The 24,857-nt window shown below is 42.3% G+C and overlaps 1 protein-coding gene across 4 annotated transcripts in view; it reads right to left on the minus strand.

Moving 5' to 3' along the window:
• Nucleotides 1–22,832, minus strand: part of PALM2AKAP2 (PALM2 and AKAP2 fusion) — a 266,024-nt gene extending 243,192 nt beyond the window's left edge. For 2 of the 4 annotated variants that reach the window (XM_042015314.1, XM_042015313.1), the window contains exon 1: nt 22,386–22,765. In XM_042015314.1, coding sequence (XP_041871248.1) covers nt 22,386–22,430 — 45 coding nt within the window. In that variant the 5' untranslated portion in view covers nt 22,431–22,765. Of the gene's footprint in view, nt 1–22,385 lie in introns of all 4 variants that reach the window. The other 2 variants (XM_042015308.1, XM_042015310.1) reach the window with 2 other exon arrangements.
• Nucleotides 22,833–24,857: the final 2,025 nt, after the last annotated feature.

The raw sequence follows: 24,857 nt of genomic DNA on the forward strand, positions 1-24,857 counted from the left end.
AGCAATTTTTACATTCATTATGAGCCTGGGATTCATAGAACGTTGTATTCTCTAGCCTGCCTGCCATGCTCTTTTAGCAACTGCTGGTTCCTTTCTACCAGGAAAGCAAAATTGCATTGGAAAGAAACAGTTTTGGACCTACAATGTCACCAGCATAAGAAACATTGTTCATTGTGGGGTCTCTATGCCATTCTGACCCATCATTGCTCATGGCTGGCCAGAGTCATGATGAGTGATACCTTCAGCAGACCTGATGGATCTCATTGAGCTGTGAGATAACTATATGTAGTTACTTCTAAGGTCTGTTTTAGAGTCTGTGTCACCCTTAGGGGACACCTGCTACAGCAGTCCTGCAAAACAAAATGGCTTGTGGGTGACGTGCAGCCCACAAATCCAATTCTCCATTTCATCATATGGCTCTTGCACTGTAGGGCAATTACCTTTGTGTCCATTTTGTAAGATGGACAACGAAGAGCTATTAATGAATACAGTATAACTCAAGTGGGGGCCACTGTAGGAATTAAAAATTAACATTTTAATTTTTAAGCTATTACATAAGGTATGTTTATGTTTCATATCTAATCAACACCGTCTACTCAAATATTAATGAGAAATAAAGAAATTATTTTTAATGGTAAAATATTTCATCAGGTTAAAAAGAATGATGAACTTTTACTTTTTGGATGAAGTTTTTCTTCTTCATTTTTGAAAGGACACTCCAGAATTTTTGAAATCCTGGGGAGCGAGAGGAATTCTTGCCCTCTTACTATGTCTAGTCACCAGACCACACATTTTAGTTCAAGAACACACGTAAATTACACAGCCCTTTCCTGCAGCTGCACAGGAAAATAAAAGGAGCTGCAAAAAATAATTTATTCATTTTTCCATGGATTCTCAGAAAGCACTGATTTTTTTCCCCCAGCCAATTAGAAAATTTTGTCTGCTATACATTCTTCTCTACAGAAACATCTCCTTTCTCTGCTTTCTGACAGATCACTTGGCTATTTGTGCATTACTAATATTTTCTTATGATGGCTTTGAAAACCCAGTCAGCCAGCTGTGGATGACAGTGACTTAACTGGTTCGACACAAGAAGAAACAACCCTGAACAGTCAAATTTGCTGAACTGCCTGTTGCATCCTTGTGTGCCACGACTGCTTGCCCCTGTGATGGTTCCTCAGGCCTTCCAAGATCTCCGTGCCTGGCACAGAGATCTTGCCAAAACTCTTCGTGTCCTTGCAGAAGTGCTAGGATGGGGGTTACAAAAACCACTGTTGTTTGTTAACAGGTGGCTGGAAGAGATTGCTGATGGCAGGAACCCTCAGCCAAGAGTCAGTTTGCAGTGGTCAACCTTTCGCACTCGGCACAACGAGCTGTTTTTACTGAAGCAGCAGCCTACCGTGGGTCTGTACTAGTAGTCAGTCAAAGGAAGTGCTCTTAGAGGATTTTTAGGCTGTCCTTTGAGTATTCTCAGGGCAGGTAAGCAGTCAGTCACCCCAATTCATGACAGATAGTTCTTAAGAATGGTCTAGCTTTTAAGCAACAAGGCTTTACATTCCACACAGAAACTTAAGTGCTGGTGCCCACCATTTTCAGTAGGAACAGAGACCCATGAGACCTTTGTGGGGCTGGATATGAATGCATATACACGAGGGTGAGTTGGTCTCACTGCCCAGTGGTCCCCAAATGTTGTGAAGCTTGCCTTCCAACATGGTGTGCCTACCATCTTGATGTCACTGACCTGGTGCTACCCAGGTCTGGCAGGAAAGGGAACACTGAGGACAGCAATACTCACTTGAAGTATTAGATGACACCTCCCTCTTTGACTTGAGTGATATGTTGCCCAGCAAACGAATCTTAGCCTCTCTGACCATTGACACTTCAGGTAAAATTCGTACCTGAGAATTTCTGCTATAGCATCTCCCTTCTGTTTATCCTGGATAAATCAAAATGCCACAATTTCTGCCTGTCTCTGTGCCCTGCTACTGTCAAATCCTGCAGATTGTGGATGGTACCATACTCTACAGGACAGCTTTAAAACACTGCATGCTTGGAAGTTGTGTCAGTCTTTCCACTTCACCATTCTGCCATATAGTAATGCTCAGAGGACTCTCAACACCAGAAAACAGACTTGCCCAGTTACCCAAAATTTCTTACAGACACCATGCCGTGCTTTCCTAGAGCCCCTTTAAATGCCATGAAACAAGGCTTTCAAGCCCAAAAAGAATTTAGACCACAATTTGTTCGGGTTTTAGAAAGATGTGATTCTTCTACGGGACATATGAAAACGCTATGCTTATTCCAAGTACCTTCATCTCCCTTCCTGAATAAGCAGATGTCACGCTGTACTGTCACAGATGCAAACTTGGAAAACCTTTCCCGTGCCAGTTATCTCAATATTCAAATCACACTTTAATGAGAGAGGAGCTGAGGTGGCTTTGGGGAACAATCATGTGTGTTACACTAGGAAAGAGTAAATTCTTCCTTCATTACATGTGAAAAGCAGCCAGTCTGTAGTCTGGGTTAGCTCTGTGGATACATAAAGCTATCTGATCTTTTGTAGGCAGCCATTATTTCTCCAGTTCTTCCATATCATTTCTACGTTGCTGCAGAGCCCTGTAAAGAGTATCACGAGATGTGGCACCACAACAGCTATTTTCCAAGTCATAGTGAGAGCAAGATCATACTTTGTTATGCTAAATAAAAACTTTGAAAGACAAAAGTGCATTTAACCTGATATGAGATGATAAATTGGAGCAGGGAGCAAAGCACAGATGTATTAGCTTAACAGGGCACTGCTAATTTTTATAATCAAACTTATTGTCACCACTTAGTTGATGTGCAAGAGAAACAAATTTTTTATTTTTTATCTGGAAATTCTGAATTACTCTAAAGCAACCATGAAGCTTATGAGTAATAGGTACTTCCATCTGCACTACAGTTATACCAAGAAGCCCCAGATGAGGAGCCAAAACTTCATTTATATAAACTAGCAGATTTCCATCTGAAAACATACAGCAATCTTTACTCATATGTAATCTCTATCATTGCTGCAATTCAATTGTATTTTATCCTGCAAAAGTAATTTTTTAAGGTGTGGTCACTATGAAAGCAGTCTTTAGTTAATTGTAGGTGCAGGCTTTCCATCTTAACTTTGTATCTGCTCTCAGTTTAGGTCTCAAAGGGTAAGTTTCTGATACTTAACTAAACTTCTCCTTGCTAAAAGCAGATCACATCCTCTGCAGATCTGCTAGTAAAAGTCTTAAACGTCACTCTGGCCTATGCAAAGGAGGAATATCAAAAATGTTATGGCTAGCTCTGTTTTGCCAACTCTTGTGGTTTTGTAACAAGTTTCACAATATTTCCTATCTTTCTTAAAACCTTAGCTGTACAGCTACATGACTACACTGGAATCTTAGCTTTCATATTTAAAAAAGGAATTTAGGAGTCCTTATGAATACAGGGAAGAGGTGGAAGTATGATTGAACTGTGGAAAACAATTGAACAAGTATATGAAATATTGCAATGGGTTTTTTTATTATCTGTATTTTACAAGCCATGTCTCCACTTCATTATGGAACCAACATATAACCATATTCTTCCATGCAAACCAGTAAGAATGTACATCTCTCTTTTACTGCACTGTGATCCTTTTTGTTCTGCTAAGTAGTGGTAATGTTATGACTCCACAGCTCCAGCTGGGCACATTGGTGTGCATCACAGTGTCAAAGGCAGATAATTTCCGTGAGATGACACTTTATTTTCTAAATTGGTAATATCTTTGCCATCAGCTTGAGCTGATGTCAGTAACACACTGTCATCAGGAAACAAGGATGATAAGTTTAAAGCAATAGAGTTGCCAAGGAAGTGACTGAATGCAAATTAAATCTTAACTCTTGCTCGGATATACATGATTTTCTTTTTCAAATGTCCGTAGCATTTTTACAAGTCCTTCTACATCAGTTTACAATCTAAAGGTGGAGAAAACAGTAGTTCCTACAATGCTTTCCCTCCCCTCTCTTTTTGCTATAACTTTAAGCAGTACTTGTAATAGTAAGCTTGCAAAGAATTTCCTTTTGGAATAATTTCCTCTAAAGTGTGAGATGAGAAAGATTTATCTGGTAATTGTTATGGATGGTTCTTGTATCTCGTAGTTGATTCTTCAGAAACAGAGTAGTTTGAAGAGACTGAGTTACAGAGGGTAAAAAAGGTCAATGGCAAGTAAGTACAAGACCAATGTGTCTTATTCACCCTTTTCCAAAGGAAAACTGAGAGAAAGAGTTCCAAACTCTGGTAAGAGAAACAAGAAAGTTAAGTTTTGAGTTAAAGAAAAAATTGGGAAAAGAGCTGAATTTCAGTCTTGGCATTTGCATAGACCGACATCAAAGAGGACAAGAAAATGAGAAGCTGGGATAGGGTGTAAGGATGGGTACATTTATAACTTTCTTTTCCTTTAGGTTTCTAAAACATTTTCTTATAGTGTGGAAACAGATGGGATCCACCCACCAGGAGTTTATGTAGACATGTTCACTACATTTAGAGATATATTATGAAAATATAACCCATCCCATACAGACATGGAAGGGAGTGGGGGCACAAGAGAGTCTGTATTTTCAAGGGTGCATTTTAAATTGAAACTCTTTCCTATTGTATGCTGATTGCTGAATTCTTCTGCAAATCTGGTCAAGAGTTCGCATTCTGCAGACAAACTTCAATCCAAGTTGACCATGGGGGAAAAAAAGAAACATGGCAAACAGTAGGGATATTGAAAATGTGCAAGTACACCCATACAGAGGATGAAACAGGAGCTATACAAACTCTTCCGTTTTCTTGTTAAGCGGAAGGAGAAAACCCTTAAAGAAGATATGGTGCTAAACAATGGATTTTTCCATCTCAAGGTATCTTTTAGCCACTGTACATTGCTAGTGGGTGGTTTTTTTTTTTGTGCTGCATCAAGATGGGTCCTGACTGCCATCCAAATATGGCAAGCTTTGATAGGCTTGAAGCATGAAGCAATACTTGCAAAAGATGACTTTGCTTGTCTCCATTACGGCCAGTTGCCATTCTAGTGCACACCATGGGACTGCTACCGTGCTTAGTTCAAAGACATGACAATGTCAGAAGTAAAGAAGAAAAGCAGAAAAAAAGTCTGACGAAGTCAGTCTGATAATGAAACAAACACAAATTCAGTCACATCTGCAAACAGTTAAATCTCTGGTGCTTGGTAATGATAAATCAAATAGAGGAGAAAGACTAAATCAGTATGGATTCATTGAAAAGGGAGAAAGTTTAGAAATACTTTTCTAAACAAACTGTTAACAGCATGTCTTGGCCCACATGGAGTATTCAGTGGAAGTGGCAATAATACTTCTCTCTCCCATTTATAAGAAATTCTCTGTAACAGAAAAAGGTATAGAAAAAGAATCTTCTTTTCTGATGCAACTTTTGCCAAGTCAAAGTCTGCCATAATGATCTTTCCTGCTGTCTTGTGCCTAACAATTGGCATTCAGAGAAGACATACATACTAATAAAATATGATTCTTTTACCACTGCTTGTCGTGAGAATCCATCCTTGTTGAGCAGCTGGCTGGCTGACAGTCCTGATAACTGCTGGTGCTCGAAAATGCTCTCTTCCTGCCATGAGGATTGCTAGGAAACTAGCACCAACACTTTCACCTTTTTGGTTTTCCTCTCCAAATCTTAACAGCCTTAAAACCCTCAAAATTTCCCACCACCTGTCCAAGATCACAGCTTGAAAGTCAGAGGCAAAAATGATCCATTCTACTGCTAAGATTTTTTAAAATATAAGCCACAGTCATGTCATTTGTAATGACTTGGACAGAACAGTTCTATGCAGCTGAAAATATTTCTGCCTATGCTTCTCCTTCCTGAAGTCATTCTTTACTCACAGCCTAAATGTTTTTTTTCTTTCTGAGGGTTATTACTTGCCATGGGGCAGTACCTTTGAATATGTCTGTGAACTAAAATAGAAAGGGAGAGAAATCAAGCTATATCCATAGGTACTGTTGCTGCAGAGATGTAAAGCAAGTTTCCTAGGTCCTGCTACACTGAGGGGATGATCTTGTTTTGCTTCCCTAGAAATAAAGAAACATGGTATTCAGAGAATCGTAGAAATGGTTTGGGTTGGAAGGGACCTTACTGATGATCTAGCTCCAACACCTCTGCCAAGTGCAAGGCACCTTTTACTTCACCAGATTGCTCAAAGTGCCATCCAGCTTGACCTTGAACACTTCAGGAATGGCGCATCCACCCTTCTTGGGGTAACCTGTGTGGGTTTATTCCTTATATCTAATCTAAACTCACCCTCTTTCATTTTAAAGCTACACTTTAAAGCCATTGTTGTCCTATTACTACATGCCTTGGTAAAAACCCTCTCCCCAGCTCTCTTCCCCCTTGAGTTACTGGAAGGTGCTACAAAGTCTCCCTGGATCCTTCTCTTTTCCAGGCTGAACACTCCCAATTCTCTCAACCTGTCTTCATGGGAGAGGTGCTTCAGTCTCCCAATTCTCTTCATGACCTCCTCTGGACTCAATCCAACAATTTCATGTCTTTCTTGTGTTGGGGGCCCCAGGGCTGGACAGAACACTCCAGATGGGTCTCACCAGGGCAGAGCAGAGGGGCAGAATCCCCTCCCTCGCCCTGCTGGCCACGCTGTTTTGTATGCAGCCCAGGACACATTTGGCTTTCTGGTGTCTGAGTGCCCATTGACAGATCATGTCCAGCCTCTGATCCACCAGCAGTTCCAAGTCCTTCTCTCAGAGGCTGCTCTCAATCCACCCTCTGTCCAGCCTGTACTTGTGCTTGGGACTGCTCCAACACATGTGCAGGTCATGGCCAATGCTGTAGTACGTATTTTATGTGACAACTTACCAGCTTCTTAACTCCTTCCCTTATTGCAAAGATACTAACAAAACCTGCTGCTATGCCCACTAAATTAGACTAGGCAAATAATTATACTGATCATGAACATGAACAAGAGAGAAGAAAGGCACATCAGCAGGCTGGAATGAGGTTTCTTCGGGCACCAGGTGTCTCTGTACTGGAGTCACCAGGCAGATGTTTAATGCAAATTCTGGTCCTCAGACACCTCTGAAGGATCTCTGAAAGTGTGTTATTGGTATGGCTGCTCGCATGCACGATGGTAGTAAGGAAGAAAACTGATGGGTTAATTGATAACACACGCTGCAGTCACAGAATATACACGATGGCTGAGGAGCAGCACTTCGGCACATGTAGGAAGACAGTCTATTAATGCCAGCTAACCAAAATGCATGAAAGCTCTACAGAAGATGCTCTGCTGAAGGCCTTGCTGGCATGGCCTGTGGAGGTGGTGGAGATCTTGGGCACTAAAGGATCAGAGCATCCTGCAGAGAAGAGAGGTAGGACAAGACCCCTGTGCCCACATACAATCTCTCAGCATCCAAAACAGAAGCAGATCAGTGGAGTGTGTGTTTCAGTCTAGGATGGGAACCTTTGACCACAGCAATTAATGAGGACATGGACAGTGGGGTTCAGTGTGGAGCCTGCCACTGGGTGAGTAAAAAGAAGGTTCAGCTTCCTGAATATTTTGGGTAAATAATTTCACCTTTTTGTGCTCATTTCTCATCTTCCTTACTCTGTGCTCTTTTGGAGGCCAACACTAGGCACATGTTCACTGTTTTGCTGGCACAACAGGGTGTAGACCTCAGCTGGCTCTGCTCTAATGCCAGTAATGGACAATAGAGACTCATCTTCCCCACTGCCAAAACAGAAAAAAAAATACTCTGAAACTATTCAGGAGGTGTTTAATGGGGTTTTCTTTGCCTCCTTTATAGCATCAAGCTTCATCAACTGCTGGAGACAGAATAATAAAGCTCTGGGAAGCACTTGTGCCTCAAATTCCATCTTCAAAGCACCATTTAGACTTGATGTAGATGGCTTTCACACTGCTTCTGTGCCACAGTATCACAATCCACATTTTGTAGGGAAGAACAGGGCCACAAGATCAGGTGGTATAAAAAAACTGTAACTCAGTGACAAACAAAAACTGTTAGAGATGGGGTTTTGATGGGTTTTTTTCCATGGGTTTCTTTTTGTTGCCTCCAATGGCATGCCTTGTATTCCTTACTACCGAGTAGATTTTGTTTCTGTCCTTCCTTTTATCTGTGTTTTAAAGGAGAAACTGAAACAAATAAATATTGATTTAAAAGCATGAAGACCAAGGATGCAATCAATATTAAAAGGGTAAGTAGGTGCAAGTTCTTCCTATCACAAACTGTGTGCTGTTGTTCAATTTGCCACTTGTAAAACTGTCACAATGAAGATTTGCTTTGGATTTCCAGCAGATGCAGAAGTCAGATGCACTAAAGTTTCACAATGTCTTTCAGATTAATACAAGAGGTATTTAAGGATTACACAACAACTTATCTTCTGAAAAAGCAGGCTTTGAAAAGTCTCAGGCTGAGTGTCAAGAGTTACTGGATACTTTTGACAATATTGCTCTTACTCATATATCAGGGAAAAAGTGGATAAATAGCTAGTCCTTGTCAGAACAACAGAAAAAAAAAATAAAGTAACAACTCAAGTTTGTGATGGTGGTCGGTTGGAAAAAGATGTCTGAATAAGGACACTAAAGAGAATAATAAACAACTGTATTGCCTCCTTTCTGAAACAAAAGTTTAGACTTCATGCTGAGTTTACTGAGTAAGGCTCTTTGGCATGTATTTTTGAGTCAGATGGGGAGCTCATACACCCCAGTACAGTGCAGAGGCAGCTGTGCTCACCCTAACTGCTCTCTGCTTCCCTCAGCTGCTGATCTTGGAGCAAGTTGCCGACTGTGGGAGCTCTGGGGGGTCGGACGGTCGGGACGGACGGAGACGAGAGATCTCTGAAGTCAGATCTTGGAACATGCGGTTTATTGCAAAGGGTGTGGGTACAGGGGCACTGCTTAGAGCTGCCAGACTCAGCTCTGAGCAGGCCCAGGAGAGCAAGAGAGTAAGCGGGTAAGTAAAGAGAGAGGGAGAGCGAGAGGAATGAGAGTGAAGAAGAAGTAGTAAGAGTGTGTAAGAGAAAGTAAGAGTGTCTGAAGTCCTGGTTACAATACAATAAATCATCTTCTGTACTGAATATTCTAATTGTCACTAACCAATCTAATACAAGATACAAATTCTATAGCATTTACATACAGCCTATAAGAGTTCTTATATTACCATAGAGTGTTACATCTTAACTTCTAAAAACTACTCTTTGGACCCCTTCTGCTGAGCTAGTAGGGTCTGCTCTGACCCTTGGACCTGCCTGCAAGCAGAGGGTATTGTTCAATCAAGAGGGGATTATCTTCAGTGGCCATACCATTGTTTTCCAGTTGTTCAGTAACTAAGATTTGGTATTTCAAAAGTGGCTTTCATTTCGATGTCGCCTGTAGTTTTCATATTCCCAAAGTCTTTTGTCAGGCAATCATATTTATAAGGCTTTCCTGTTTCATCTTCCCCCAACACCAGCTTGTTTCCATTACCTTTGATAGCTGTTGTACATCCCTTCCAGTAATCTGATTTGTTACAATGAGGACATGTTTTGGATACCTAGCGGACCTAAAAGCCAGATGTGCATCTTTGTACAGATGTAGGTACTTCAGTGTACGACTTAGATATGTTCCAAATGATCGTAATTTTTTTTTTAATGTCTTTTAACCAAGGAAAATATTTCCAATATTTTGTAGAGGAGATATTCTACATTAACTTCTGAAAGACAATAAAATTTGAAAGCTGAATGCCAGTTACACAGTAACTTTTTGGAAAGTGATGCACTTCACAGTAGAAAAAAGCTCAACTCTGGGACCAGCCAAACCCACTGTTGCTATTTCTCAGATAGCCAAAAGACTGTTTTGTTTAGTTTGTTTGTTAAAGGGAGAAGAACTGGTCTGGAAAGAAGGAGTGGGGTTTTTAAGTCACACCCCAATGTAATAGTTGTAACACTGTACAACTCAGGAGGTAATTTCTGTTACAACACAGTAAGAGGCTGTCACCAGCTTTGCCACCTTTATTAAGGACCCAATACCTGCAATTCTGGATTGCATCTGGAAACATGTAATGCTTCAGCAGTATATCCACAAGCAAACCAGCTGCTTATTGTTCATTATTTAAGTGGGGCTTTATTGAGATAAAAAATTCTGCTGAAAAAGGACAAAGTTTGAAATGGAGTGCAATATTAACTGCACATCAGCAGTGAAGGCTCTCTCTGATCAGTTTCTTAAATATGATGCGAGCTGTCTTAAAACACAGGAATAAAGATAAACCTGTACAGATGTTACAATCTGAGAACCTGTTGCTTTACCTTAATGCATGCTGAAAGGCTTTCTGCACATACAGGTCAAGGTGTAGCCACAAAGAAATTTGCCTGAAGTTGAGCTGTCTAGAAGCCTTTGACAATTTATTTGCCCTACAAATTATGCACTATTTGTTTTCAAGCCCCCGAACAGGTCCTAAGGACTGGCTCCAAAGTTTCAGTGCAAAGTTTTGCATTGTTTTGCAAAGGCAACTCAAAGACAGTTTGGGTTGGATAAAAAGGAAAACAACAAAATTCAATCAGAGTATTGATACTTTCATTCTGCTTACACAAGCTGAAGGGTAGGGTTCTCATCCCCTTTGATTTTAGGCTAGAGCCTTAGGGAAATTTCAGCTTGCTGAGCCTCGACAGTTTACACCTTCCAGGATTAACAAAGAAACCACAAACATGGTTTCACTAAAGCTGAAAATATCTCCTCTTTTAAAATTTTTTCTCTCCCCTCTGCCTGAACAGAAAAAACAGACAGTACTATCATTACTGTAATTTTTTTTCTTTATTCCAAACCCCCCTGCCCCCTGCTCCCATTTGTAACATTTCTACCAAGAGAAAAAACTTCTGTTGAAAAAGATTGTACTGAAAAAGCAGCTCCTTGCAAAGCACAGTTAAAGCATGGGAAGCTTATTCCAGCAAAGGTATATCTGCACTCTAGGTAACATTAAAAGGGAAGAAGTCAAGACCAGTGGGTATTATAAGAACCAAGCTGTCAAAACTGCCTTTCTCCTGTGGGTGAACAAGAACATAAGGAATTTAAAATCCAGTATATTTTTTTTTACATAAAAAGCTGAACTTTCAATAGGTGAGTTTAGGCACTTTCTAACTGTGCCTCTGTACTGCTGATATGAGCATTTGACAAAGGGCAAAGGATGCAACTCTTAAGTTTAGACAAATAATGAATCTCATTTTCTCTATTCATCCTCATCCTTATACTTCGTCCTGGAAAGTCTGATTTACACGTCTGAATTGGCACAGACCTGGCATTTTTTGTGATGATAGAGTTAGAAATTGTGTGAATACTTATGGGGATACTATGGGTCTGTTCCTGCTCACCACAGAAAATAGCAGCAGAATTCCTATAAACTTGATTGGAAGCAGAATACGGTCCTGCTGCAGAAGAGAATAGGGACTGGTGGTTCTCCTACAGGAAGAAAGGTAATCTTATGTTCTCAAACATGATCAGGTTACCCAACATAGCTGAATTCCAGCGCCTGACTACTCACACACTTAGCCTATTCAAAATGCGAAGTAAACCAACCCAGCTTCAGATTTCTGCCACTGCAGTTGGGTTAAATTGCTCTTCTGGGTCTGCAAGCATCCATACTGTTTGTATGCTGCCAAATCTCAGGGAAGGACTATGCTTGGCATTGCAAGGAAACTGACTGGCTGCAGAGGAACCCTTTATACTCAGAATAGTAATCATCGGTTGACTGAGAAACATCTGAGAATAAGCAAAAATACTGGTGATCCACTCTCAAAGGAATGCAGAAGGTTTTTCTACCCTTAAGAAAGATCAGCTAAACCTCGGTATTTTCTTCACCAGGCCAGACAATTCTGTCTTGCCTCAGCAGTAATTTTCTTCCACTTCGGATCATTCCTGACTCTCTTGGACTCTTCTCCCTTCTGCCCATGGATTTCTTGGAGACTAACACCCAGCATGGGTCTGACCAAAACACCATTCCACATGCCTAACAAACAGCATTCCAGAATATATATACCAACATTTCATGTGTGTATTTGTATGTATATACACATATATATACACACAATGCCTTTTCCATGATAGATGAGGCTGCTGAATACTGTTCACAGCATTATCCACTATCACTCTTTCTTCAGAAATGTTAGTCAGCAGTTGTTAAGTACTAGGTGGTAAGAATCCTTGTTTTGAAGACATCATGTGAAAAAGGTAATATGCCAGTATCATTTTAAACTCTCTTTATCACTTCAGTGGCATACAGATGAGCTTGGTCAAACCACTCTCCAATCCATACAGATAGTAACAGTATATAACCACTTCACCACCTTTCCACCAGTCACCTATGACTTGCCCACAGTCACGTGGTTAATATTATCCACTTCAATGTAAATTGGATTTATTTTACCAATGAGCATGTGTTTTCAAACTAACAGAGACCAAAGACTATTTTTGTTTTCCTGTATGTTTAAGCCAGGATGGAGGCTTGCCCTAAAATGTAACAGACCAAAATGTAGCAGAAACTGTAGCTGTAGATACTTGGACCACCAAAATACCAGTGTTTTTTTCCTTAGATCTGTGTTTCAGGGCTGCTTTCATGGGCAGTGAGTTTGCAGACAGTGTAGTCTTGAGATACAGGGGCCAAATCCAGAGGGAAATTCACCTCTGAAATCCTCTGAGATTTGCGGCAGAGTTGTAAAAGTCAACTCCTACTAGGTTTCTTCAGTTCAGCAGGATTTTCCGTCTGCTCCATTCAGAAGTGAAAAGATCTTTAGAACAACTCCTGTCTTCAGAATTATGAATTATTACATCATATTAAAAGCCCAGGGAAAAAAAATGTAAAGAGTTGCCTACATTGTAAGCTCTATTGATTCTGGAACAACTCTCCTGCAATACTGTGAATTACTGAAAAATTCACAGAGGAGGAGGTCGGTGTCATCAGTTTCACCAAAATCTGGGATCAGCATCATAAGCAATGCCACACATGATAAGGAAAAGAATACTCATAAACCACTTCAATTCTATTATTTTTCCTCAGGCACCCAGGAAGTTGGCAATCTGATAATCTAAAGCTAAAGCATGAAAAGTGTGAACAGGTCTTTACTTCACAGATGAGTTTCAGACATCCTATACAGTCTATACACTATACTTTATATCTTATTTTAGTCTAAATCTTGTACATTTTGAAACTTCAGCAATGACAACTGTAAATTGACTACAAACAACCAGTACTTCCCAGTGTTTTACTGATTCAGGGACACAGTTCTTAAAAGTGTTACATTTAGGCTGCTCTTTATTTTATTTTTTAAAAACTATAGATTTTTTTTCCTATCTGGTTAGAAGTTACTTCCTTAACCAGAACAATTTGGTAAGATCTCGGTGATGCTGGGATGAGTTTATGCACATTCCTAATACAGCAGGTATCCCTACCACAAGGAGCAGTCTTAAAGATGCAGCTTTTAATGCTGAATCAGACTTCTGCTGGAGCCTATTTCACTAACATGCAGCAAGTGCTTGCATATGCTTGTTTTTATTAAGAAAAAATACATGACTAACAACTGAGCCTTACTTTTTATGTCAATGTACTTAAGGATTCAAAAGAGATAAGGGATTAACTCTCAAACACTATCTGCACAGAGCTGCCGGAACTGGCCAACACATTCAAGACAGCAGTTTTGTACCAATGCCAGCACATGAGACAATCCAGTCCCCTGTGCTGCAGTTATCGTAAATTTAGTGACACCTTGGATGCCAAATGCTTGCTTTATGCTCCAAATGGGAAACAGTTGGAAGACTAGGGATCCTTAAAAACCCATGGTTGTCAGCAGGATCTTTTCCAAGGACCTGGCACGTGGCGAAGAGCAGAGGTGTTCCACGAGAGGTTAACAGGGAGGGGGTGTGTACGTGCTTGTATACCCTTTCCCTCCGGGACAGGCCGGTCATCCCACAGTGGCACCCAGCTGGTTAATTAATGGCCAGGCACTCACACCCACTCTGAGCCATCTCAGCCCTGCGCTCTCTCCTGCTGCTGCTGTGCCGTAACGAGACTGCAGCTGTGCGACTGCAGCCAGCCCCACGGGTTGCTCAGCTCTCCCTCCTCCAGCAATAAATTACACAGCAACCTGGCTTCCAATTTCTGTCTGCAACAGTCAGCCTCTTAAAAGGGTCTCTTCAGCCATTAGTTGACCAGGTTACTTCCCTCTACTGCAGTGCTGCTTGCAACTCTGCATGGCAAAGGAACATGGCTGAAGCAGAGAAGCTGTCAATGACATAGCCCCAAAAAGCTGGAAAGTGCCTTTTATTTGGTTCTCTGCTGGTAAAATGAAGGCTTTCTTTCAAGGTATGTAATTTTTTGGAAATATCGGAACACATCTCTGCCGTCCCAAACCTCCAGCTGATTGCCAGGGACTGCTATTATTAGGAACTGCAGAGGGGCTGAGCCCCACCCTGCTGATTGTTGTCTGTGGATCCTGATAAATTATCCTGGCAGCTCAAATTAAAACAGTCTGAGTACTGCCTAAATCAACAACCTGAGCTCTGTGTGTCTGGAAGGGGCAGCAACTCATAGATGAGGGCAGGTCTGTCTCCTTCCAAAAAGAGCACTCCAAACTGCATTGGTTGCTGGCCTTTTTTTTGTGCACAGAGAGCATTTGTTTTTACTGGCGAAGAGGAAGAAAGCTTTACACGCCTCCAGCATCTAACCTCTCTGGAAGTCAGCTAAGTAACAAAAAGCATCTGTGTGTCAAGAACTACACAGGTCTGGTGTGCGATTGCCAAAAAGCCATACCTATTTCACTGCCACCCCACTTGTTTGGTGATGTTAACCCTTGCAACCACATGGCTTTCCGTGATCAGAATTTGCAACAGAAAATTCTTTTCTGCTCTAGGAAATTAGGGACAGAGGCAGGTGTAGCATCCCTTTGGTTCCAAGCCCTGCTTCTGAAAGGCATCCTCAGTCCAACCAGTGCCTTCAGCACACGCTCATGTGCCCTTTGAGAGAAGGCAAGGTAGTAATTAATAATTTACTAGAGATGCATAGTCCAATACTCTCCCAAATACACTTGGCAGATGAACCCTCTTGCTGGTGACTGTCCTTTGCAAGAAGGATACACTTCATTCTGTGCAAGAATAAAACAACGTTTGTAAAGCATGTAAGGAGTTGGATACAAGGAGTGATTCCTGAAAGAGCAGGACTGCTCAAGGAGAGGCTGAGTGTCTCTGTGCCATCCCTTCTAGGCCTACCCACCTTCATCCTAGCTACCCAGCTATCCATTACTTTAAGAATGGCATGTAAATCCCACAGTCTGGCTTCAGACTAACAGCTACCCCACTAATACCACAGTACAGGAAATCTGTCCTTGAAGTTACACTCCAGGCTAGAGCTGTTCAGTAGTATCCAAAAATGTAGATCTTTCACAACTATTTTATTTAACCAGAGACTTAACAACAACAACAAAATCACAAAACCTTTTCACCTATTTTCAACTTCTTTTTCAAAATATAATTTGAAAGGCACAAAACAAAATCCAGTATCTCAGCTTTCTTGCCTGTGCTCAAGAGATGTTGGTGATGTGTTAAGGGGTAGGAATGTGCTGTGGAAACAATTCTAAATTTAAACAGTTGAGTTTGGGTAAGTCTGGAAACTGTCTAGAAATTTCTCAGAGCAAGTTGGTTTCTGGTTTCTCTAGTCTTCTACCTAGTTTTCACTGATACTTTGACACAAATATTTTTTCGTCATAATTCTGCTTCTCTTGCTGTCATCTAAACATTCCTAAAGCAAAAATACAGATAAAACTTGAGAAGGTAATTTTAGTTTCCAGATACTTTAGGCATTTTTGCTTGACTTTTGGCTTAGAATAGGCAAAGGCTGTAACATTTCATATGCTGTGCATGAACTCCCAGTGCTTTATATACTACAAAAGTAAAGGCAAGATAGAACTGTGCTTGCATGTATTTCTCTGTGTGAGGCCTGCCATGAAGCTGACTCATGGTATTGCTGCAGTCCAGGGTAGGGTTGCAGATCCGTGTGCAGGGAAACCTCTCTTCATCCTTTACAGCAATGCGAACATAATTTCTCTCCTCTGGCTGATTTGCACTGAGGTTCACAGGGATCTCACAGATTCGTGTCATGCTCACGATACAGATCTAATTTAGATTTAGTGTGTGCTAACCCCCTAGTTTGCTCCTGCTGAACCCATCCCTGGAAATATTTGCAGCAGGATGCAGACTCAACTCTGCCAGGTCTTCCTCACCAGAGTACTCTGGAATTATGGTAAGGTCTCACTAGTCCCCAAGTCTTTTAGCTCAGAATGTAAAAGGAGAAGAGCTACAGCTACAGGAGGATTTTTTTTCTGTTTCAGGTAATTGGATGTTGGGACCACTGAGGAATGAGATGGCAGAGGAATGGCTGTGATTAATCAGGGCCATAAATATGATAAGTAAGCTATGATAAATATGATATGATAAATATGATAAGAGCAAATAAGACAATGAGGGGGAAAATGGGAACGGGAAAATTGGATTAAACTATGTAGCAATACTGAATGAGTTTGAATTCAAATGGGTATTGCAAAAGGGGCTTTCTCTAGTGTCAAAACTTCAAGATTTGGTTGCTCCAGGAATGTGTTTGAGTACATAGGATGGCTGCACTTCATCAGCACATCTAACCCATGCTTCACAGTGCCTAAAGTTGAACCAGGAGCATGGTAAACAGATAAAAATCTTCTCTGCCAGCCTCTAGTAATTTGCAACTCAAAAATTGCTTCTAATGAGAAAGTCCTTTATGGATTCCACTTCCATGAGCATACCTGGTTTGTTCTCAAGCCCAAGTGCACTCTTCAGCATCCACCACATCCTGGAGAATGGGGCTCTACAGCTTAACAACTCATTACAAGGAGAACATTTTTTTGGGTTTGTTTTGTCCACAACTGTTACCTTCCTTAGATACCTACTGATCCTTGTGCCAAAGCATCTAAGTAGTATTTACTTATCCTCTCTCTCCACAACACTTACACCTTCTGCAGATTCTTCTCACTCACCTATTTTCCAAGCAGAAAAGTCACAGCTGGCTTACTTCTACCAAATCTTGCTGCATTTTTATTTTTCCCTGCAGTCTTTAGGTCTGAAGACAACTGGATTCAGACAACATGGGATTTGATCCCATGCTTAACTTTGAGGACAAAAGCATTACTTCCTAAATGAAGGCATTGGAAACTAGTGTATTAAGCTATCACAGCAAAAGCAAACTGTTGATTAAATGAATTTGCCACATCTTTTGAGGTGATCCTCAACACAAGTTTCTAATTTTCATGACAGTGATCTCTGGAAGGACTCATAAAAATTGTGGAGCAGTGTTACAGTAAAATGACCCTGGGTATGTACTAGTCATGGGTTTTCATTGTGTGGAGTAATAGCTATTGGGAGGGAAGGGGAGGATGGGAAGAGGCAGAAGGGATGCTGGCTTTTCTGTCAATAAATTTTCTGAAATCTATGGACATCAAGTTATCTTCACTGCAGTTGTTGAGTGTCCAATGCAGAAATACAGAATGATTAGCTTGCCAGCAACTGTGATACTGAAACTATACCAGTACTGTCTTTCCAAAATATTTTATTACTATTCTAATTGTATTAGTATTCTCAAACACCTATTGAGAAATTAGTGCAGTGCTATATGTAAACATGAATGGACCTAGCTCCTGTTTGGGAGGACTTCCAAATCTCATCTGGCATAGTTTTAACTGGTGTGAAACTCATCTCCTGTGCAGGACAAGTATCCCCCTCCTTGCCCCTGTTGTACTACCTCCCACGCTAGCTCTCGTTCCATGTGAAAGGCAGCACTGCTCAGACTGCAGAGCCCTGGTGCCAGCCCCATACTACCTTAAATCTGGATGCACAAACCCATACTGCCCTCTTTTAATGCCTGCTGTATATAGGTGTGAAGTACTTCTTTAAATGGAAGATCCAGTTTACCAAATAATCAATCTTGCTCTCTTGATGTAGTATATCCAGCTCCTCCACCACTCCTTATGTTACCTGCACACCAGCAATGTTCATTTGTATCAAATTACAACTAGGGAATGCCTTCAAATCTTGAAAAGCTGCTTCCTGTAAGTTCTCTTGCGCCTTTGCTCTCAAGGAACAGCAGTCTCCCTCACAAACAGCAACTTTTTAAGACCTGTCAGAAAGCCAGTCCTTAATCCATGTAAGGCAGACCGCACTGATACAGGAGGGGGCTATTTTCAACCCCCACTGTCCTGCTGTAGTAGGTCAACCCCCTCAGGACATCTAAGTAATGTTAGATTCAGCTCAATATAGAAAAAGCAAGAATGGCCTTGCTTGACAGGAGGTATCTTTGGTGAGGCTAATTGAGTGTCAGTGATACTATAATTGAGCTACTGGTTCTCTGAGCTGGGCATTTTTAAGTAAGGGACCATCATGGCTGTTGTTTTTATCTCCTGAGGAATCAGTATAGTAGTTCCCCACTTGAATCTGTAGGCTGGACATCTCTTGAACCTGGAAACCTCCTCCAACTCCTGTGCTGGTTGTTGCTTTAGTTGACAATTTCTCCTCAGTGCTACCCCTCAATGATTGCATTTAATCCACTTGAGGCATGGGTAACACAAGTTCATTGCATCATATGTGCATTCATATCCCAAATGCACCAATTGGTACTCAACACCCTACTTCCCAGCTTTGTGATTGCTAGAAAGGGGACAGAAAATACTTAGGTTTTGTAAATGCTTGTCTATGTTTAGATCACTATCTTGTGGGGCTCTCTACACTAAGAGATAAGGGGCCAAATAACAAATTTTGGGGTCACACATGTTATTTATCCAAAATAGGAAAAATTAAGTCAGCTCACCTGTCCCCAGGCCACTGAGTCTGGGACTATGTACATTCCCAACTTCTGAGCAACTTGCAGCCAGCATATTTTTTAAAGCCACAAAAATGCTTCCTTTTTCACACAGAATTTTACCCACCAATCACCTTCAGGAAACAAGCAGACGCAAACACTAAAGTGCTCTATACAGGAACAAGCTCAGAGAGAAGATTGCTTCAGACCTCTTCTTTTAACGTCTTGTATGCTTCCTGAAGGCATCTCCCTACAGTATTAAGAGTGGGGACCACTCAGCTCCCTTGCTGGTAGAACAGCAGATGGATGCTGTGGTGATTCAGGCTCAGACAGATGCTAAGAGCAGTGTGTCATGGCAGAAAAATTTACCAGTATCCATAGCACACATCCAAGTTGGAAGATGTGATGTGACCTCTGCTCAAGTAAGGATCAGAAAACTAAACGCTCCTAGTCATCATAGAACCTCTCCACGACACAAAGTTTATGTCTTCCCCCGAAGCAGAGAGAACTAGGTTCCACTTTTTAGCAGTTCTCTCACATCTTCCTGCTTCTCAAACCAGATTTGCACAGTGCTCTGAGTCTTGCCATAGTCAGTGAGTGAGTTTTAGGCACGTCGCAAAGATCTGAAAATCACAGCTTAAGCATTTCAATGGCACTAAAACATACACATTTGAAGCTTCTCTGGTCTTTGAATCACAAATTCCATTTTTCAAAGACTTATTTAGATATTTCTTGCCCTGGTAAACCATGGCATCCAAGTACAGCTCAATCTTGCATGCACCCCTAACAGCTCCCTAAGACAAGGGCAAAGTCAATTATTCACAGTTTACAGATAGAACATGAATGCACAGAGAGGCTAAGTACTTGCTGCAGACAAAACAAGTGGCTAACTCCCATTCGCTGAGGTTTAGATTAATGTCCTAACAGTAGACTCCTTCTTTTCCTCTTCCCATGACACTTGCCTCTGTTCCAGAGAGGCATATATTAAAACTGTGATAAGTCAAGGTAACAAAGTATAAAATCAAATACTTCAAAACCAGTCAGCTTTCTGGTGTTAAAGTTCATATTTCTATTTTTGGATTTGTTTTCTTTAAATATTCAGTGATACACACTTAAAATTTACTCTGCACATTTCCCAGCAAACTCATTTACCATGGTGATTATAGAAGCGAATGTACAGAGAACAGTGTGTAGAGAACCCAGTGGTAAGTGGATTTATTTCTGTAAGTCTAGCATTCAGCCAGCGTGATTGCAGAATGCTGGAGTAAGCTTCTGCTCATCTCAAAGGGATACTGCAGTGTGTTCAAACAGATGAAACACCAAGCTGAACTGAAATGCCAGTTCTTTCTTCTTCTGGGAAAGGCCATACAACAACGCTTGAGAACTGACCTTATTTTAGCCAGCCAGTGGCAGGAGGGAAAAGCCTAACTTGTGTAATGTCACTCAGTCTGATGGAGCAAAACTTATGCTTAACTTCTCTGCATTCTGACAAACATTTGCAGCAGCCCAAGCATAGGAGAAAAGTCACCTAACAAGATTATATGGAAAACCTGTTGCTCTGCAGGGTGGTAAGCAAACAAGTTGGTTCATGGACCCGCATAACACTTAAAATAAGGCTGAATATTTTTGATGCTGAAGTAAAATTCTTTCAATCCAATTAACTGCAAACATTGCTTACTACATTTTATTTATTAACAGAAATAGAAACCAAAAAGGAAATATGTATAGAAACTGAAGGTTCAGACTCTCAAGGCCTTCTACTATGCCAGCACAAACCTGCTGTAAAAGCTGCAATACACCAGGTGATAATATTAAATCCATAATGGCCTCACTGGTGTGAAATGCAGGGCACTAAGAACCAGAGCACCTGATCTACTTTGATGACAGATTCCAGGACATCATGAGGAAATGAGTGCTGTCTGGTGTTTTATTATATAGCAGTCAAAAGAAACAACAATAATATAAAGCTTTTGTTTTTTTAATGTGGAGACAGAAATGTTTCAGAGCTATGCACTGCAGCAAAGCACGGAGCAGCTCTGCAGTACAGTTTTGCCATAAAGGAGTCCCAAATTACAGGCAGCGGTGAGGTTTGCCTCTGGGGGAACATTCCTGGTGTTTCCACTTGAGATATGGCAATGCCTATGTTGATAGAAAACTGAGAACCAGCTTAAAAATATGCATCTGCTTTCTACTGCCTGAAAATTAAATGGTTACAGCTTCTTCCCTCCCCATATCAAATGGTACCATTTGCTCTTTTACAGTTAATATTTTAGAGAGAAAAATCCCATATCTACTTCTTTTAAATCTGGTTATTTTAAATGTCCATGGACCTATCATCAGAATAGTGGACTTCAGAAAAATACCTTGGAACAGCAGCAGAAGCAGCGGCAGCCATTCCTGTTACACTACAAAAGAAATCTGTAACCTGTGCCAGCTACAGAAAAATGTAGCATCTGTTGATCACTGGGGCAACTGGGAAAGAAAACTTAAAATCCATGCGGGCTCTGCTGTCTTCTGTTTCCCTTCAGACCTCCAGGTGTGTGGTCCCCAGCACGGACTGTGCCATCTGTCTGGGACTGGCACAGCTGCATCAATGTCTCAGCCATGGGGAAGAAGAGCTGGGTGTTACTTGAACAAGGGCAGGCTGTATGGGGCTGTCCGGCTGGCAGTGCCCACAGAAACACAGGCCTTTTGACACGGTGCCTGTGACATGCTACAGGATGAGCTGGCAGTTTCTGTATGCCAGGATGACGGTGGATCCTCAACACCCAGGCCCCTTCCTCACCAGGTGTCTCCACCCACGTTTCTCTGAGGTCTGCACCAGCTGAGCTCATGGCTCAAGCCAAATTACTCTACTAAATGTGAAAACAAGAGTTATAACTAAAATCGGGCTCAATCCTGCCTAGATTTTACCCCTGGCATGATGCAGCTCAGCAGGGAATTTGTCTGAAATCATGTGCTCAGCAGCCCAAGCTATGGAGCTGAGGTGACAGTTTAACTAGTAGATCAAACAATTACACAATTTTGATAATGCAGTGCCTGTGTTCGATTGTCTTAAAATTAGGAATATAACAATTATTTTCTGCACTAAAAGCCATCCTGCAGCAGATCATTTTGCTTGACTTTTTCATCAGCTAAGCAAAACCTCCAACTGTGAAAAAATATATATTCAGCAGAGTACTGATTTTCTCCTGCAATCTCCCCTCCTCCCCATTTATTCCTTTTCTTCTCTATCATCAATCTTTTAAGCATGCCACTGTACATTCACATTTTTCTTTCTGCACGTGTCAGCTCAACGCTCTTCCTCAGAGCCCTCTTTCTCCGCCAAATCCCGCAAAGCAGATTTTAACCACTCATTTCCCGAACAGGGAATTCCACACACAACTTCGCAAAAGCCAGGCACTCCGGGCGCTTCCCAGCCACTATGCTGGAATCCCCCCTTCCCTCCAACAACCCACGGCTATGGACAAAAGAGCAAGTAAAAGGAAACTGACTTACTGCTATGGCTTGGAGCCTTTCCTTGTGCAACTCTGCTTCCGCCATCCTGGAGAGAAGGACACGGGAGGAGAGAGGGAGACCGGTGGGTGGGAGGGAGAAACAAAAAGGCAAACAAAATCAAAACGGACTGCAGTCACAGGGGGGAAACTGGAGTAATTGCAAGGAAAGCTGAGCTCCTGTGTAGCAATCAGCGACTTTTGGAGGCACTGCAGGCTGGCTCACGGTACGATCATTTTAGTCACTGGACCAGTGCCTGCCTGGCTGCCTGTCTCCCAGCTGTCTTGCTAACTGCATTTCAGTGCTGCTTCTGTGTGCTGGTGCTGTCACACAAACCATGTAGGCACTCTCCAAGCAGCTGAGCAGAGGGATAGCTCGCATGGCTATAATTTTTTGCGTTGACGTCTCAGCTCATTTGCTCCTCCTATGTGGTGCTGGGTCACGACAGGAGCTCGACATCAGCAGCGTGCACGGTAATACCAACCTGCCTGACTGCAGCAGAGGAGGCAGACAGCTGTGCCACAGCATGTCCTTAGCGAGCAGCACAGCGCGCAGGGAAGGACGGTGGCACATGGCGCAGGGAGCGGGAGCTGCGGCAGGCGGGCAGGCAGGCGGTGGCTGCAGCCCCAGCTGAAGCAGGTTTGGATAAGGGAAAGGACAGGGCTGCCAGGAGGAGGGAGAGCGCGGATGCTGGGGGAACCGCACAGACACTTGTGAGTGCAGTGGTAACATGGCATGCTGCAAAAGGCTGCTGCTGCAGGGCAGCCCTTAAGAGAAGCGACATAGAGCATCTGGATGGGGAGGGAGGGAGGGGTAAGGTGTCCACATGCCCCGCATGCACTGCATGTATTGACATCAGACATTAAAGTGACAAAGCTGTGTGTACAGACTCTCCGAAGAACCCACTGTTACAAATAGAGGAGAAGGAGGCAGGTGAGGAAGTAAGGGGACACCTGAGCCGGTATCACAAGGGTACCCGCGATTTCAAGCCTGGCTTCGGTTCTGCCTGCAAGCTCCTTACACTTTTATTTTTACTTGTATGATCGTCTGTTTGCTTCCTTTTCTCATAGACAGCAGCGAAGCCCCCCACTCTCTCCCAGCCCTGTCCCATGGGGTGCCGCTGCACGGGTGAGCACGGGGCTGCCCCAGCGGAGGGGCGTCTCCGAGCCAGGGCAGCCGCCACGCCAGATGCAGAGCTGGGTGGGGGCTGACCATGACATCGTGGGGCTGCCCTGCCGTGAGGAGCAGAAGTGCATTTTGCAGCGTATAACTTTGATGTAATAACCTCTTGGTGCTAAGACAGAGAAACTCCCCTATCTTGAAGGAAAGCGATCTGGAAGTCACCCTGTTTCCCGTGTGCTTGCCCTTTGAAGGGCCACCTAGCCTGGAATTTTAGTTTTCTACATCCCTGTCTTCTCTCTCAGACAGCCTTCACCTCCACTTCCAGGACGTGCTACTTGCTGCAGGCTGTTTTTCAAGGCAGCTACTTTGTCAAGTGTTTTCACCTCCTGGTCCCATTTTCGTTACTGGTGCATGCCATGTGACAGCATGTCAAAGTGACTTCTTGCTTAGCTTTGCCTCCGTGAAAGACATCATTTGTCATATAAAAACTCACAAAACATTATATAATTCCAGTAGTCACTGTGGCCAAAAGGCAAAGTTTTATTGCCATATCCCAAGTGAGGCAGTCTTAGTAAGTGGGTATTGGGGGGCTCACAGCTAAGGGAAATGCAACAATTGTGGCTAGAAACTGGGATACTCTTTTCAGTCTTCCAGCTTTAAGTAATTGAATAGCAGCTGCCCTCTCAGCGTGTTTGGTCCCTTTCAGCTTGTTTAGTCTCTTTTTTTGTTTCCCTTCACCATGTAAAGGTCCATGCATTGCTACTTGTATTACTACAGCTGGTTTTGAAATATCCCATCACACAGGATCCAGACATCTCTACTCCCACATGTGGTCTTGAGAACATATATGGGCAACTGCTACTAAGGCTTGATAGCTATGCAATTAAATCCCTTCAATACCCTTCTCATGTTTTGCTGTTAAGCCTTGCCCAGGGGAAGAATTCTGCTACAGGCTATATCCAGCAAAGACAAGGGTTATACCCCAGTGCTTATTGGAGCTGTAATGGGCAGCCTATTCATTCCACAACCTGTAGTCACATTACATGTTTCCAAAGCTGCGTGCAATATGCATCACTTTGGGCCATCCCCTCTTTCCTTCCGTATGACATCCACTCAGGAAGACATTTAAGCACATATTTAAGCACATTCCACACAGTCATATATAAAAATGGATGTGAGTATCTCAGTTACGAGATACAGAGCTGGATACTGTACTTCCCCTTTGTTTATCCTCTCTCCAATTAACTGCAGTGCTTGTTGCCGGAAAGGGATAAGCAGGGTATGTTCTAGTGAGTGCTGCAGCATTCCTGGTCCCAATGAAACATGCAGCAGGGCTGTGCACCTCTGCAGTTC

Source organism: Corvus kubaryi, unplaced genomic scaffold (assembly GCF_017639235.1).
Source record: "Corvus kubaryi isolate FWS band 111438036 unplaced genomic scaffold, C.kubaryi_AGA036_p1.0 split3-37296, whole genome shotgun sequence".
NCBI classification, from domain to species: domain Eukaryota; kingdom Metazoa; phylum Chordata; class Aves; order Passeriformes; family Corvidae; genus Corvus; species Corvus kubaryi.